Raw genomic sequence first — 12,257 nt, forward strand, 5'->3', positions numbered from 1 at the left:
GGATTAGTGCTTGGTGTAGAGCATCTTGAGCTAAATACATATTCAATTGATAAAAGAGCATTAAAAATATATGTCATGAAAAACTCCGCTTCAAAATGGTTCTTGCAAACTAGATCTAAAAACATTACAATAAAGTATTACTAATTGCAAAGTAATGAGTAGGTTTTAAACACTCGTCCGAACTCATCAAGAACTGTACGATTATATAAATCAAAATAAAGCATAGAAAAAAGAAAGAAGTTTCGGAAGTCAGTACTCAACAGTTTATAAATAAAAACCAAAGCTCCAATTCGACTAAACTGAAGAATCAATGCTCAAATTTCCTTGTCATTCAACTGGATATAGCAATTAGTAAATAGGGCAGCGTGTAAAAACGCGATGATCAAAGCAGTGGGGGGATGCAAATGAGTTTGGGTACACAGCGCAGCTGGACCCGCATTTCATTCTTGAGTCGGAAAGGCTCTCAATTGAAAAACATTTCATATGAATTGAAACACAGATAATACAACACATATTTTTATATAATAATAATAAATTTTATTTTTAAATTATAAATTTTTTAATATATATATTTTACTATTTATATAATAATACATAATATACTACCCGTACTTTGACTATACTAAAAAATCAGTATTCAATTACACTCACCACACAAATCCTCAAATCAAACTTTACAATTTTTAAAATAAATAAATTAAAAATCACAATCCCAAAAGCCCACAAATTTAATATAAAAAAATCCCAATGAGTATGGCCTCCAATGTTTCCTTATCTCTTCCACTCTCTTCCCTCCCTGTTCCTCCATTGGACCTCCCTTCCTCCTCTCTCTCTCTCTCTCTCTCTCTCTCTCTCTCTAAAAAGGTAAAAACTGCAAAAATTAAAAGCCTAAAATCCCATTTGACCAACATGCACAGAGCTTAGTGGGTGTTTCTATATCTTTCAGTGCCTTCTTCTTCTGTGTTTCTCACAAACCGAAGAGATGAAGAGAGAACACTGCCATAGCTCTGCAACTGCAAGTCAGAATAATTCCAAACCAGAATACTCATCACTGCCGTCTTCCGCCCTGAACGGCAAGGCCAAGATTTGGGAAGATGAACAAGGCTACAGCGGCGGCGGCGACATGGACGAGCTGCTTGCCGTTTTGGGATACAAGGTTCGGACCGACGACATGGCCGACGTGGCCGAGAAGCTCGAGCAGCTCGAGATGGTCATGGGGTCGGCTCAGGAAGATGGGGTTTCTCAGCTCTCTGACACCGTCCATTACAACCCGTCCGATCTCTCCGGGTGGGTCCAAAGCATGCTCTCTGAGCTCAACACCGGCGACGATATGCCCTCAATCAACGGCCCTCTTCTCGCTCCTGGGGAGTCCTCGACGATAACGTCGACGAGCTTCTGCAATTCCCAGCGGACTCGGGTTTTCAGCGACGATTCCGAATACGATCTCAGGGCTATTCCTGGCGTGGCGGCGTACCCGCCGGCACATTCGTCGTCGGAGACCGAGAGTACGAGAAAGCGATTGAAGACCTCAATTGGGTTTAATTCCGGCGGGATTGAAGTCTCCGGCGCTGTATCCGACCCGATTCGGCCTCTGGTCCTGGTCGACTCACAAGAAACCGGTGTCCAACTCGTCCACACACTCATGGCCTGTGCTGAGGCTGTCCAGCAGGAAAACTTGAAGCTTGCAGACGCGCTTGTGAAGCACGTGGGCCTACTCGCGGCTGCCCAAACCGGATCTATGAGGAAAGTCGCCACGTACTTCGCTGAAGCTCTGGCTCGTCGGATTTACCGAATATACCCTCAGGATTGCCTCGATTCTTCCTACTCGGACATTCTCCAGATGCACTTCTACGAGACCTGCCCTTACCTGAAATTTGCTCACTTCACTGCCAACCAGGCAATACTCGAGGCTTTTGCCACGGCGACCAGAGTACACGTCATCGATTTCGGGCTTAAACAGGGGATGCAATGGCCAGCGCTCATGCAGGCGCTGGCACTAAGGCCCGGTGGCCCACCCGTGTTTCGCCTGACGGGTATTGGGCCGCCGCAGCCCGATAACACCGACGTTCTGCAGCAGGTGGGATGGAAGTTGGCTCAATTGGCAGAAACTATTGGGGTCGAGTTTGAATTTCGAGGATTCGTGGCCAATAGCCTGGCTGACCTCGAGCCGTCTATGCTTGACATCCGTCAGGACGAGGCCCTAGCGGTGAATTCGGTTTTCAAGCTTCACGGTCTCTTGGCTCGAGCCGGGGCGGTGGACAAAGTGTTGTCATCAATCAAGGCCATGAAGCCTAAAATTATGACTATTGTGGAGCAGGAGGCGAACCATAACGGGCCGGTTTTCTTGGACCGGTTCACGGAGGCATTGCATTATTATTCAAGCTTGTTTGACTCTCTGGAGGGATCGTCCGGGCCGAGTCAAGATTTGGTCATGTCCGAGGTCTATTTGGGTAGGCAGATATGCAACGTGGTGGCATGTGAAGGTGGGGACCGAGTTGAGCGACACGAGACGCTGACTCAGTGGCGAGGCCGGATGGACTCCGCCGGGTTCGACCCAGTCCACCTCGGATCGAACGCGTTCAAGCAGGCTAGCATGCTGCTTGATCTTTTCGCCGGCGTAGATGGGTATCGGGTGCAGGAGAACAATGGGTCTCTCATGCTCGGGTGGCACACGCGGCCGCTCATAGTCACCTCGGCTTGGAAGCTGGCGAGCTCAACGGAGTGAGTGAATGAGTCAGTTTCAGTCGGTTCAGCGGCGGTGATTGATTGAACCACCGGGCACCCAGTGGGGTGGTTGGACACTGTGACCATGTGAGTTGTGAATTGTCAGTAGATAGAGTGGGGACTACAATGAAAGTGAAACTGTGAAACCAATCCAATCGAATCAATCAAGTGGTGTAAACTGTGTAGTTGTAATTGTAATGGTAGTTTTTAATTTTTGTTTTCATTTTTTTTATGGGCCCTTTTGCATAAGTTCCAAGTTGTAGAGTCCTTTCGACAAGGGGGACGAATGAATCATTGTGATGATGTGTAACTATCTATCTTTTCTGGAATAAAATGATGAGCATTGATTCTTGAATGAGAAAGAAACCATTTTGCTCTCTGTAAATTTGACACATTATCGTTATCCGGACGCTATAGGAGAAGGACTTGGATGGACCTAGAAAGCGGAATGCTACCACTTTGGCGTCCTTGTTCAATACATTATCATGTACGGTGAGATTAGCAGTAACATTGTATTATTGAATTGACCGAGATTCCAGTGTGACGGTGTAACCATAGGGTAGGGTTGACTTAGGTGGTGATGAAGATGAAGATGAAGATGATGTTGATGATTCTAAATATAGAAACATGGCCTGCATATGCTATGTCACCATCTGAAAGAGAAACTGCCGGTTACACAAGCATGACTAATATTATAACAAAGTGCTCCTGGTTTTAAGTAGTAGCTATCGGCTCAAAAAATTGGATTCAGTTTGTTTATCTGTCTTTGAAGTGGATATATTATATATATCCGTACTACGAATCGTTATTAACAGTTAGCATTAGTCGAAAAAAACCGGCGAGTGATTACCTATCTGGTTGGGTTGGGGTTTTGTCCAAGCTCACTCTTTGGCTAGGCAAAACAATCCCGCAAAATGATTCGCCCTCGATTGTCAAAGTGCTTCTTATGAGCTTTTTCGGGATTACTTTTGAAAGAGTCAAAAGTGTTTTACGACAACTAAAAATGCTTCTAATGACACATCGTTTGCTTCTACATGAAAAACTTCAATTGCTTTAGCACAAAGGTTTTTAATAAAAATTCCTGTAAAAACACTTAGGCCGTGTTTGGTACATCGGATAGGACACCAGATATGATTAATAATACGGAGTACGGTGTTTGGTGTCCGTTCGTATTAGATAACCACCGGATTAAACAATCCGGGCCCACCCCTTATATCCGGCTGATACCCGCTTAGTTATACTGCCCAAAACGACGGTATTATTTAGTCGGGTAGAAAGCACGCCTCTCGCTCTCTTCGTCCTCATCACTTTCGTCCCGAATCGTTTGCTCTCTCCATCTCGCTTCGCTTGCAACTTCTCCTCCTCCTTCTTTGTTCTGCCCTCCTGCAACTTCTCCTCCTCCTTCTCTGTTCCGCTCCTGCAATATTTCTTTCAATTTTTCCTGCAATTTTTCCCAGGTTCTCCTCCTTCTCCTCCTTCTCTGTTTCGCCCTCCTGCAACTTCTCCTCCTCCTCTTCTCTGTTCCACCCTCATGCAATATTTCTTGCAATTTTTCCCAGGTTCTTCTCCTCCTCCTATTTCTCTGTTCCGCCCTTCTGCAATTTTTATTCTTCTTCTCTCACTGTTCTGCCCTCCTCCTCCTATTTTTCTTCCAATTTTTTTTTCAATTGATTGCAAATTTGTGTTTTAATTAAAATTTTAGGGTTTTCAGTTTTCAGATCTAAAAAAAAAAAAAATTTGATCTGTATGTTATTTTTTTGCTTGTGCGCCCTGAGTTGGGTATGTTGCAAATTCAAACCCAGTTGAAGAAATGGGTTAGGAGATTTTTCCAACTTGTTGGCTTTTTGGTGAATTCATAATATCATGCATACTGGGTTCGTGTGCTGGTTTGGCTGCAGGAAGGTTTGGAGAGCAGATCCAAGGATGAAATTCACTAGTAAAAATTTGTTTTTTTTTTTCCTATTTTCTTGAATCATCAATTGTTTTATCCGATAGAGTGTTAAATCAAATTTGGAAGGTGGGTTTTGCTGGGTTTCTTGTTGCTACCTTTGTGGTGGGGTTTGGTTTAGGGGAGCACACGAAGAAGAAGAAGAAGGGAGAGAGAGAGAGGGAGGGAGTTTGTTGGGGGGGGGGGGGGAGGGTGTGATTTCATTTTTTTTTTAATTTAATTTAATTTTTATTTTAAGTTTGATTCATCCGGTATAATACCAAACATAGTATAAATAATACGATTATTAGTCCGATACTGCACCAAACGCCCGACTAATTTAGTCAGTACTATCCGGTGACTAATTATCCTATCCGACAGAAATAGTCAGTACAGTCCGAGCTGCCAAACGAGGCCTTATGAGTATAAGTGAGTCCGGCATAAGCAATCAGAAACAAGACCTTAGGGCCAATTTAGTATTTGGGGCTTTCTATATAAATTGCTTATACTCTTGCTTTTTGAATAATCAACAGTAAAGAACAATGTCATAGTGTTTAATAATTTTGATATATAACTTTAATGTATGAGTATAATGGTTTAAAGTTGTATGCACTAAACAATTTATTAAAAAAATTGAATTACATTTATGATGATAGGGTGGGACAGTAAGAAAAATGAGTGTACGAATAACACTACCCTTTATTTATGGTAGTAGGAAAGTAAATTCTTTACCCTTTTAAGTATTACAACTAAAATAGGACACTATCTAAAATACACTATTCACACATCTATTTTTAGCTCTCACACACTTTTATTAATTTTTAACTATTGATCTTCTTGAATTCATTTAATCCAAAGACCGAAAATTAAAAAAATTATGTGAAAAGTGAAAATATGTATGTGAATAATACCGCCCTTTAATAATAATGAAGGCGGCTTTGTGTAAACCAAATGTGAAGTAGGTATAGGCAAACCATAAGCTGATGTTTAGCTAGTACTAAATTTGGACCATCCCTAATGAAAGACAGTGATTATATAGGCTTCAGCCTCAGTGCACACAATAATTATACTATATGCAATGATTTTTTTTTTTTGAACAAACGATATTTTTTACACTAAGGGGGAGAGGTGAGCTTAGTCTCACAATGAGTTAGCAATAATGTGGTTCAATTTGCCTTTGGTGAGAATCGAACCTAAGATCTCTCACTTACAAGTGAAAAGAAATACCATTAGACCGTAGTGCTAAGTGACCTATACTTTAATTATTATCTTGTGGATGATCAATGGGAATGAGGATCCTCTCCAAATCCTCTTTGTGAGAATCCCGATGATTTTCCAATCACATCCGTTTATCGTATATCGTGCGGTTCGTCAAGTACTGTTTATATTTAATTTTAAATAAAAAGATTTACAATGATTTCTGATCGTACGATATACAATGAATGTATATGATTGGAAAATTCCCAAAATACTCAAGGATCGGAGAGGATCCTCATTCTATCAATGGATCCTTGTATGACTAAATCAGGTTACATGGACCACATAAAGGCATGATTAATAAGGACTTGGATTGTCTGCCCTCCCATTTTGGTGCCATCCCCGTGCCCTCCTGTTTTGTGTGATCACGGTTAAGGCACGTCAACATTTTATATTGTTTTTTTATAAAAATAATAAAATAAAAAGAAATAGTAATATAAAATGTTGACGTGGCTTAACCGTGACCACATAAACAGGAGGGTACGAGGAGGGCACCGAAATAGGAGGGCAGACAATCCAAGTCCGATTAATAATCCCTGCGGTAACCAGGTAGGCAGGCACCTTTGTTGCCCTTAAAATTGGATAGGCATTCATTGGTTCTTGGGCAGAAATCACGTTGGAAAAGCTGAACTTGGCCAACTTTCCGGAGTACTTGACTTGCGTGTAGGTTCTACGGGATTTTCTTAGATACTCCGAACTGTTAGATTTTCACTGAAATTTTTTAAAATTAAGAACGGTTCAAATGTTCGGAGTATTCACTATTTCGGGGTACCTAGAATTATTGCGTAGGTAGACTAATAAAAGTTGTACAAAAGCATTGTAGTATCCTATGTATTCATAATGCAATGACAATGAAGAATGAAAGTAAATTGCATCCATAAGAGAGGAATGATTAAACATGAATCATGAATACATTGAGGACTGGGTAGAGCAAAACAGGATGCATCGAGTTCACAAGTACAATTGGAAATTCCGATTCGAAGGGTTCATACTTTGCTTGGCACATTTGAATTATGTTGAGTTTTGAATTTGTAGATATAAAAGCTAAAAAATGATTCGAAGTGTTCACCTTTTGCACACACTCTCTTAAGTCTAATCCTTAATTTGTTCAATAAAATAGCTAAAAAGAATATATGCACACGAGTCATAAGGTGAAAAAGTGTGAAAATAATTTCCCTAACTGTTTCTTTACTATATATATTTGTCAATTTCGTTATCTACTTGGTAGTTGCTGGAGCCTTTCTCCAACTGTCAAGGAATGGAACCTGCGCAAGTTAAAAATAGGCAAACACCGTGAGTCCAAGCGTTGGGGAGGGTGGTTCTCAGCATGGAGGCTCCGATGCTTTAAGTTAGCAAGGATGGAGAAAAGAGGTGCAATGTATTTTTGGGGTTATGAGTGTCTAACCCTTGGTGAGTGTTGGAGAACAATTCAGAAATAAACAAAAATAACAGAAATAAACAAAACTTGAAATTCTAATAATTTATTAACCAACAATACTTGCTGTATAGAATGAAATTACACAATAAATACAGAAATTAATATAAGAATATCAATGTTACTAACTTGATTACAGAAGGTAGAGGCTAGCGTAAAAACTGTGTCCTTCGAACAGTATTTTCGTCCTAATCTTGTGTTTGTGGTTCTACAACGTCTGCTCGACCAGGATTCAACTACCTAATTCTACAACCCATACTGGATTCTAGAATTTTAGCGAATTTGCTTTGTGTGTTTACTCTCTAGAAAATTCGTACGAAAGAAAAGGAGTAAGAAAATATGATCCACTTGGATACTGTGATTGCAAATATATAGGTTGTTTCACACCCTTTCAAATACTGTATTTGACAGTACATAACTCTTTCTAAGAGCTGTGTCTTTTAATCAAAACGTTTTTAATTAATAAATTAATTAAAAACTTAATCCGAAAATTAAAATTAATGAATCAGATTAATTTTAAATTCCAAGGTCCAAGGCACTTGTCTTGATTAATTAATATTAATTGTATTTAGGCTATATTATACAAGCCTAATCCACACAACCATGAGGCCCAAGCCTTCAATCTATTTTCAAATGGTCCATGTTCTAATTATTAGACTAGCACTAAATCTATATAAAGGCCATTAGGAATCTTGTTTTTCCTAATGTGGGACAAGAGTCTCAAAACTTCCAACAATACCCCACATTTTGAGACAACTATTTGGTCCTAGAGAAACTTAAAAACGAGAGTAAACAATATATGCGACATACATCAGGAGAGGTGTCTTTTGGACTTGAACCTACCTTAGTATATACTTATCGGATTTACTAGATGATGCAGTGAATATAAAATCTTGAACTATTCATCTTCACAGTAAACCAAGACAATAAGCAAAACATATGTCACACCAACACATCGCAAATTCATACGTTTATGTTCATTTTGGTCCTGAACAAATCCTGGATTCATGAGAGCTTTAGATAATGTAGCCATGTAATTCTCATAAATGTGACCCCACATTTACTCTCATATAGGTGATATTGATTATGAATAGGCTGCTACTATTCCACTTGATTTACAAGTACCAATATCATTAAACTAATGTATCCTATACCAGCAGCAATCACCACACTTTTTCCATCATAGGAATGGGTATGTAAGTGTGTTTCTTCTTGAATCTAGTCAAACCAGTTTGCCTATTGAACCTAGACCATATGATCTCCAATCAACTAGGTTAGGTTTCCATTTGGCAGTTTCATTTTACTCTATTGACTTTAAACCCATTCCCCTCGATGTATGCTTAACTTGCCCTCTAGATAAGCCCTTAGTAAGCGGATCTGCAATATTATCTTTAGAAATTACACCACTAGAGAGCCATTGCTTTATTGTATTATGCCTTCGTCTAATTTGTCTAGACTTCCCATTGTATACACTATTTTTAGCTCGATATTGTGCAGCTAAACTATCATAGTGTATACATATTGCCGTTACAAGTTTAGGCCATATGGGAACATCTTCCAAAAAATCTCTTAGCCACTCAGCTTCTCTTCCAGCCATATCGAGAGCTATAAATTCCGATTCCATAGTTGATCGGGCTATGCATGTTTGTTTGGAAGATTTCCAAGATATTGCTGCTCCTCCCAAAGTAAATACATATCCACTTGTGAATTTCGTATCAGTACTATCCGATATCCAATTTGCATAAGTAAATCCTTCAAGCACAAGAGGATACCTCGTATAGTGCAATCCATAATTGCTTTAAGTATCTCAATACTCGAATTAAAGCTTCCCAATGATCATGTCCCGGATTGCATGTATATCTACTTAGTCTACTCACTAAGTATGCTATATCAGGCCTTGTACAGTTCATAATGTACATAAGGCTTCGAATAACCTATGAATATTCACGTCGAGATATAGCATCACCACTATTTTTCTTTAGTTTGCTATTGGCATCAAAAGGAGTAATTGCATCTTTACTTTCCAAATGACCATATTTCCTAAGTGTAGCTTCTATATAATGGGACTGTGTAAGAATATATCCTTCTTGGTTTCTTTTTATTTTTACACCAAGAATCACATCAGCTAGTCCAAGATCTTTCATATCGAAACTTGATTTCAACATCTTCTTGGTCCAATTTATTATCTCTTTGTTAGTTCCCATTATAAGCATATCATCTACATATAAACACAACATAACATAAGCATTATTTTGAGTTTTTGTGTAGACACACTTATCACACTCATTTATCTTAAAACCATGTGTGATCATAATATGGTCAAATTTTTCATGCCATTGCTTTGGAGATTGTTTAAGCCCATATAGCGATTTCACAAGTTTACACACTTTGTGTTCTTGACCTTTAACTACAAACCCCTCGGGTTGTTCCATATATATTTCCTCATCTAAGTCTCCATTTAAGAATGCATTCTTTACATCCATTTGATGTATTTCCATTTTATGGAGTGCATCTATAGCAATCAATAGTCTTATTGAAGTAATTCTAGTTACAGGTGAGTATGTATCAAAGAAATGCAAACCATGTTTTTGACGGAATCCTTTAGCTACCATACAAGCCTTATATTTGTCAATGGTACCAATTGGTTTTAATTTGTTCTTAAAGATCCATTTGTACCCAATTGGCTTATTGCCAGGGGGCAAATCGACTAATTCCCATGTATGATTTTGCATAATAGAATCTATCTCACTGTTAATTGCATCCTTCCAAAATAGAGCTTCAGGAGTGGACATAGCCTCCTTGAATGATTGAGGTTCGTCGTTAACATCAGATACATCATCATGTAATCTCTTTTTCAAGAGATTAGACTTGCCTATTTTATATGGAAATATATCCTCAAAAAATGTTGCATTTATAGATTCTATAATAGTATTGACATGTATATCACTTACTTCGGAATGAAAAACTAAGAATCTATAAGTTGAACTATTAGATGCAAAACCAATAAAAACACAATCTACAGTTTTAGGACCTAATTTTGTTCTAAGGGGACTTGTACTTTTGCAAGGCAACCCCACACTCTAAGCAATTTAAACATTGGAGTTCTTCCTTTCCATAATTCATATGGTGACTCCTTTCTCGTTTTAGGTGGAATTCGATTTAAAATTTTATTTGCAGTAAGTAAAGCTTCACCCCCACAAATTGTGTGGAAGTCCAGAACTATTCACATAGAATTGATCATGTCTTTAAAAGTCCTATTTTTCTGTTTGGCAACACCATTTTGTTACGGCGTATAGGGGGCTGTTGTTTGATGAATTATGCCACGCGTGGCACAAAATTCAGCAAAAGCATGAGACTCATATTCTCCTCCCCTATCGGACCTTAAGATTTTAATCTTCTTGTTAAGTTGATTTTCAACTTCTGCCTTATATGTCTTAAACATATCCAAGGTCTCATCTTTGCTATGAAGTAAATATACATAACAATACTTACTGAAATCATCTATAAATGTTACATAATAGTTCCTTCCACCACGAGTTGGATATGATCTAAAATCACACAAGTCACTATGAATTAAATCTAACAAATTTTTGGATTTTTCATGCACTGATTTAAAGCTTTGACTTGCAAATTTCGATTTTGTACAAGTTTCACGTTTAACATTATCTAGATAATCAATTTTGGGTAGCAAACCTAAATTATGCATTCTAAAAAGAGAACGGAAATTTACATGTCCTAATCTAGAATGCCATAAATTAGAAGAATCAACAATATAAGTAGAAGCATTATTTATTTCATTCATAGCATTAGCAAGTACATTGAGTTTGAATAATCCATCAGCAAGGTAACCCTTTCCCACAAACATTCCCCCTTTAGTTAATACAAACTTATTTGACTCAAAAACTAGTTTGAATCCCTTATTACTAAGGATAGGACCAGAAACAAGATTCTTCCTTATATCGGGGACATGCAGCACGTCAATGAGGGTTAATTCCTTTCCAGAAGTGAATTTCAGAACACACTTCCCTATTCCAGCCACAACAGACGCAGATGCATTTCCCATAAACAGCTGTTCGTTTCCCTTGATTTTCTGCTACGAAGAGAACATATTTCTATCACCACATACATGACGAGTTGCACCAGTATCTATCCACCAATCAATGTGGTCAGATACAAAGTTGATCTCAGAAATCATTGCAGCCAAGGCATCCATATTGTTGTCAATCAGGTTTGCGCGGTTGTTGTTGCCTTGATATTCAGGACCTTGATCTCTTTGATGTCGACATTCTTGAGCCTTATGGCCTTGCTTTCCATAAACCCAACAACATCCCTTAATTTTCTTGAAGTCTTTGCCTTTCACACCAGGGACAATATGCGTTTCCTTCTTCTTAATTTTTTGGAATTTCGGCCCTTGCTTTGATGAATTTCTTTCAACAACATTCGCCTTGGCTTCCATACTCGAAACTAGGCCCTTCTCATTCTTCCTGCTATCTTCCTCAATTCTCAGCCTTACAATGAGATCCTCAAGGGTCATCTCCTTACGTTTGTGTTTGAGATAACTCTTGAACTCTTTCCAAGAAGGTGGCAGTTTTTTCTATAAAGGACGTCACTTCGAAAGACTCATTGATCACCATCCCTTCAACATGAATGTCATAGATGATTTTCTGGAGATCTTCAGTTTGAGAGACAACAGACTTGGAATCCACCATTTTGTAGTCCAAACATTTGCCCACAACAAATTTCTTTGAACCATAATCCTTGGTTTTATATTTTTTCTCAAGAGATTCCCAAAGTTCCTTGGCTGTTTTGCATACCACATAGACATCATACAACGAATCATCTAATGCGTTGAGAATATAGTTTTTGTAGAGGAAATCATTATGTTTCCAAGCATCAATGGCCGTTAAAGTTTCT

At 38.7% G+C, this 12,257-nt stretch overlaps 1 protein-coding gene across 1 annotated transcript; it reads left to right on the plus strand.

The window, feature by feature from the left end:
• The first annotated feature begins 982 nt into the window (after positions 1-982).
• LOC103444199 (DELLA protein GAI) lies at positions 983-2,725 on the plus strand. Its single transcript, NM_001328987.1, is given in 1 exon segment — positions 983-2,725. A coding segment is annotated over 1 exon segment (1,743 nt).
• The last annotated feature ends 9,532 nt before the right edge of the window (positions 2,726-12,257 follow it).

Source organism: Malus domestica, chromosome 09 (genome assembly GCF_042453785.1).
Source record: "Malus domestica chromosome 09, GDT2T_hap1".
Taxonomy (NCBI): Eukaryota; Viridiplantae; Streptophyta; class Magnoliopsida; order Rosales; family Rosaceae; genus Malus; species Malus domestica.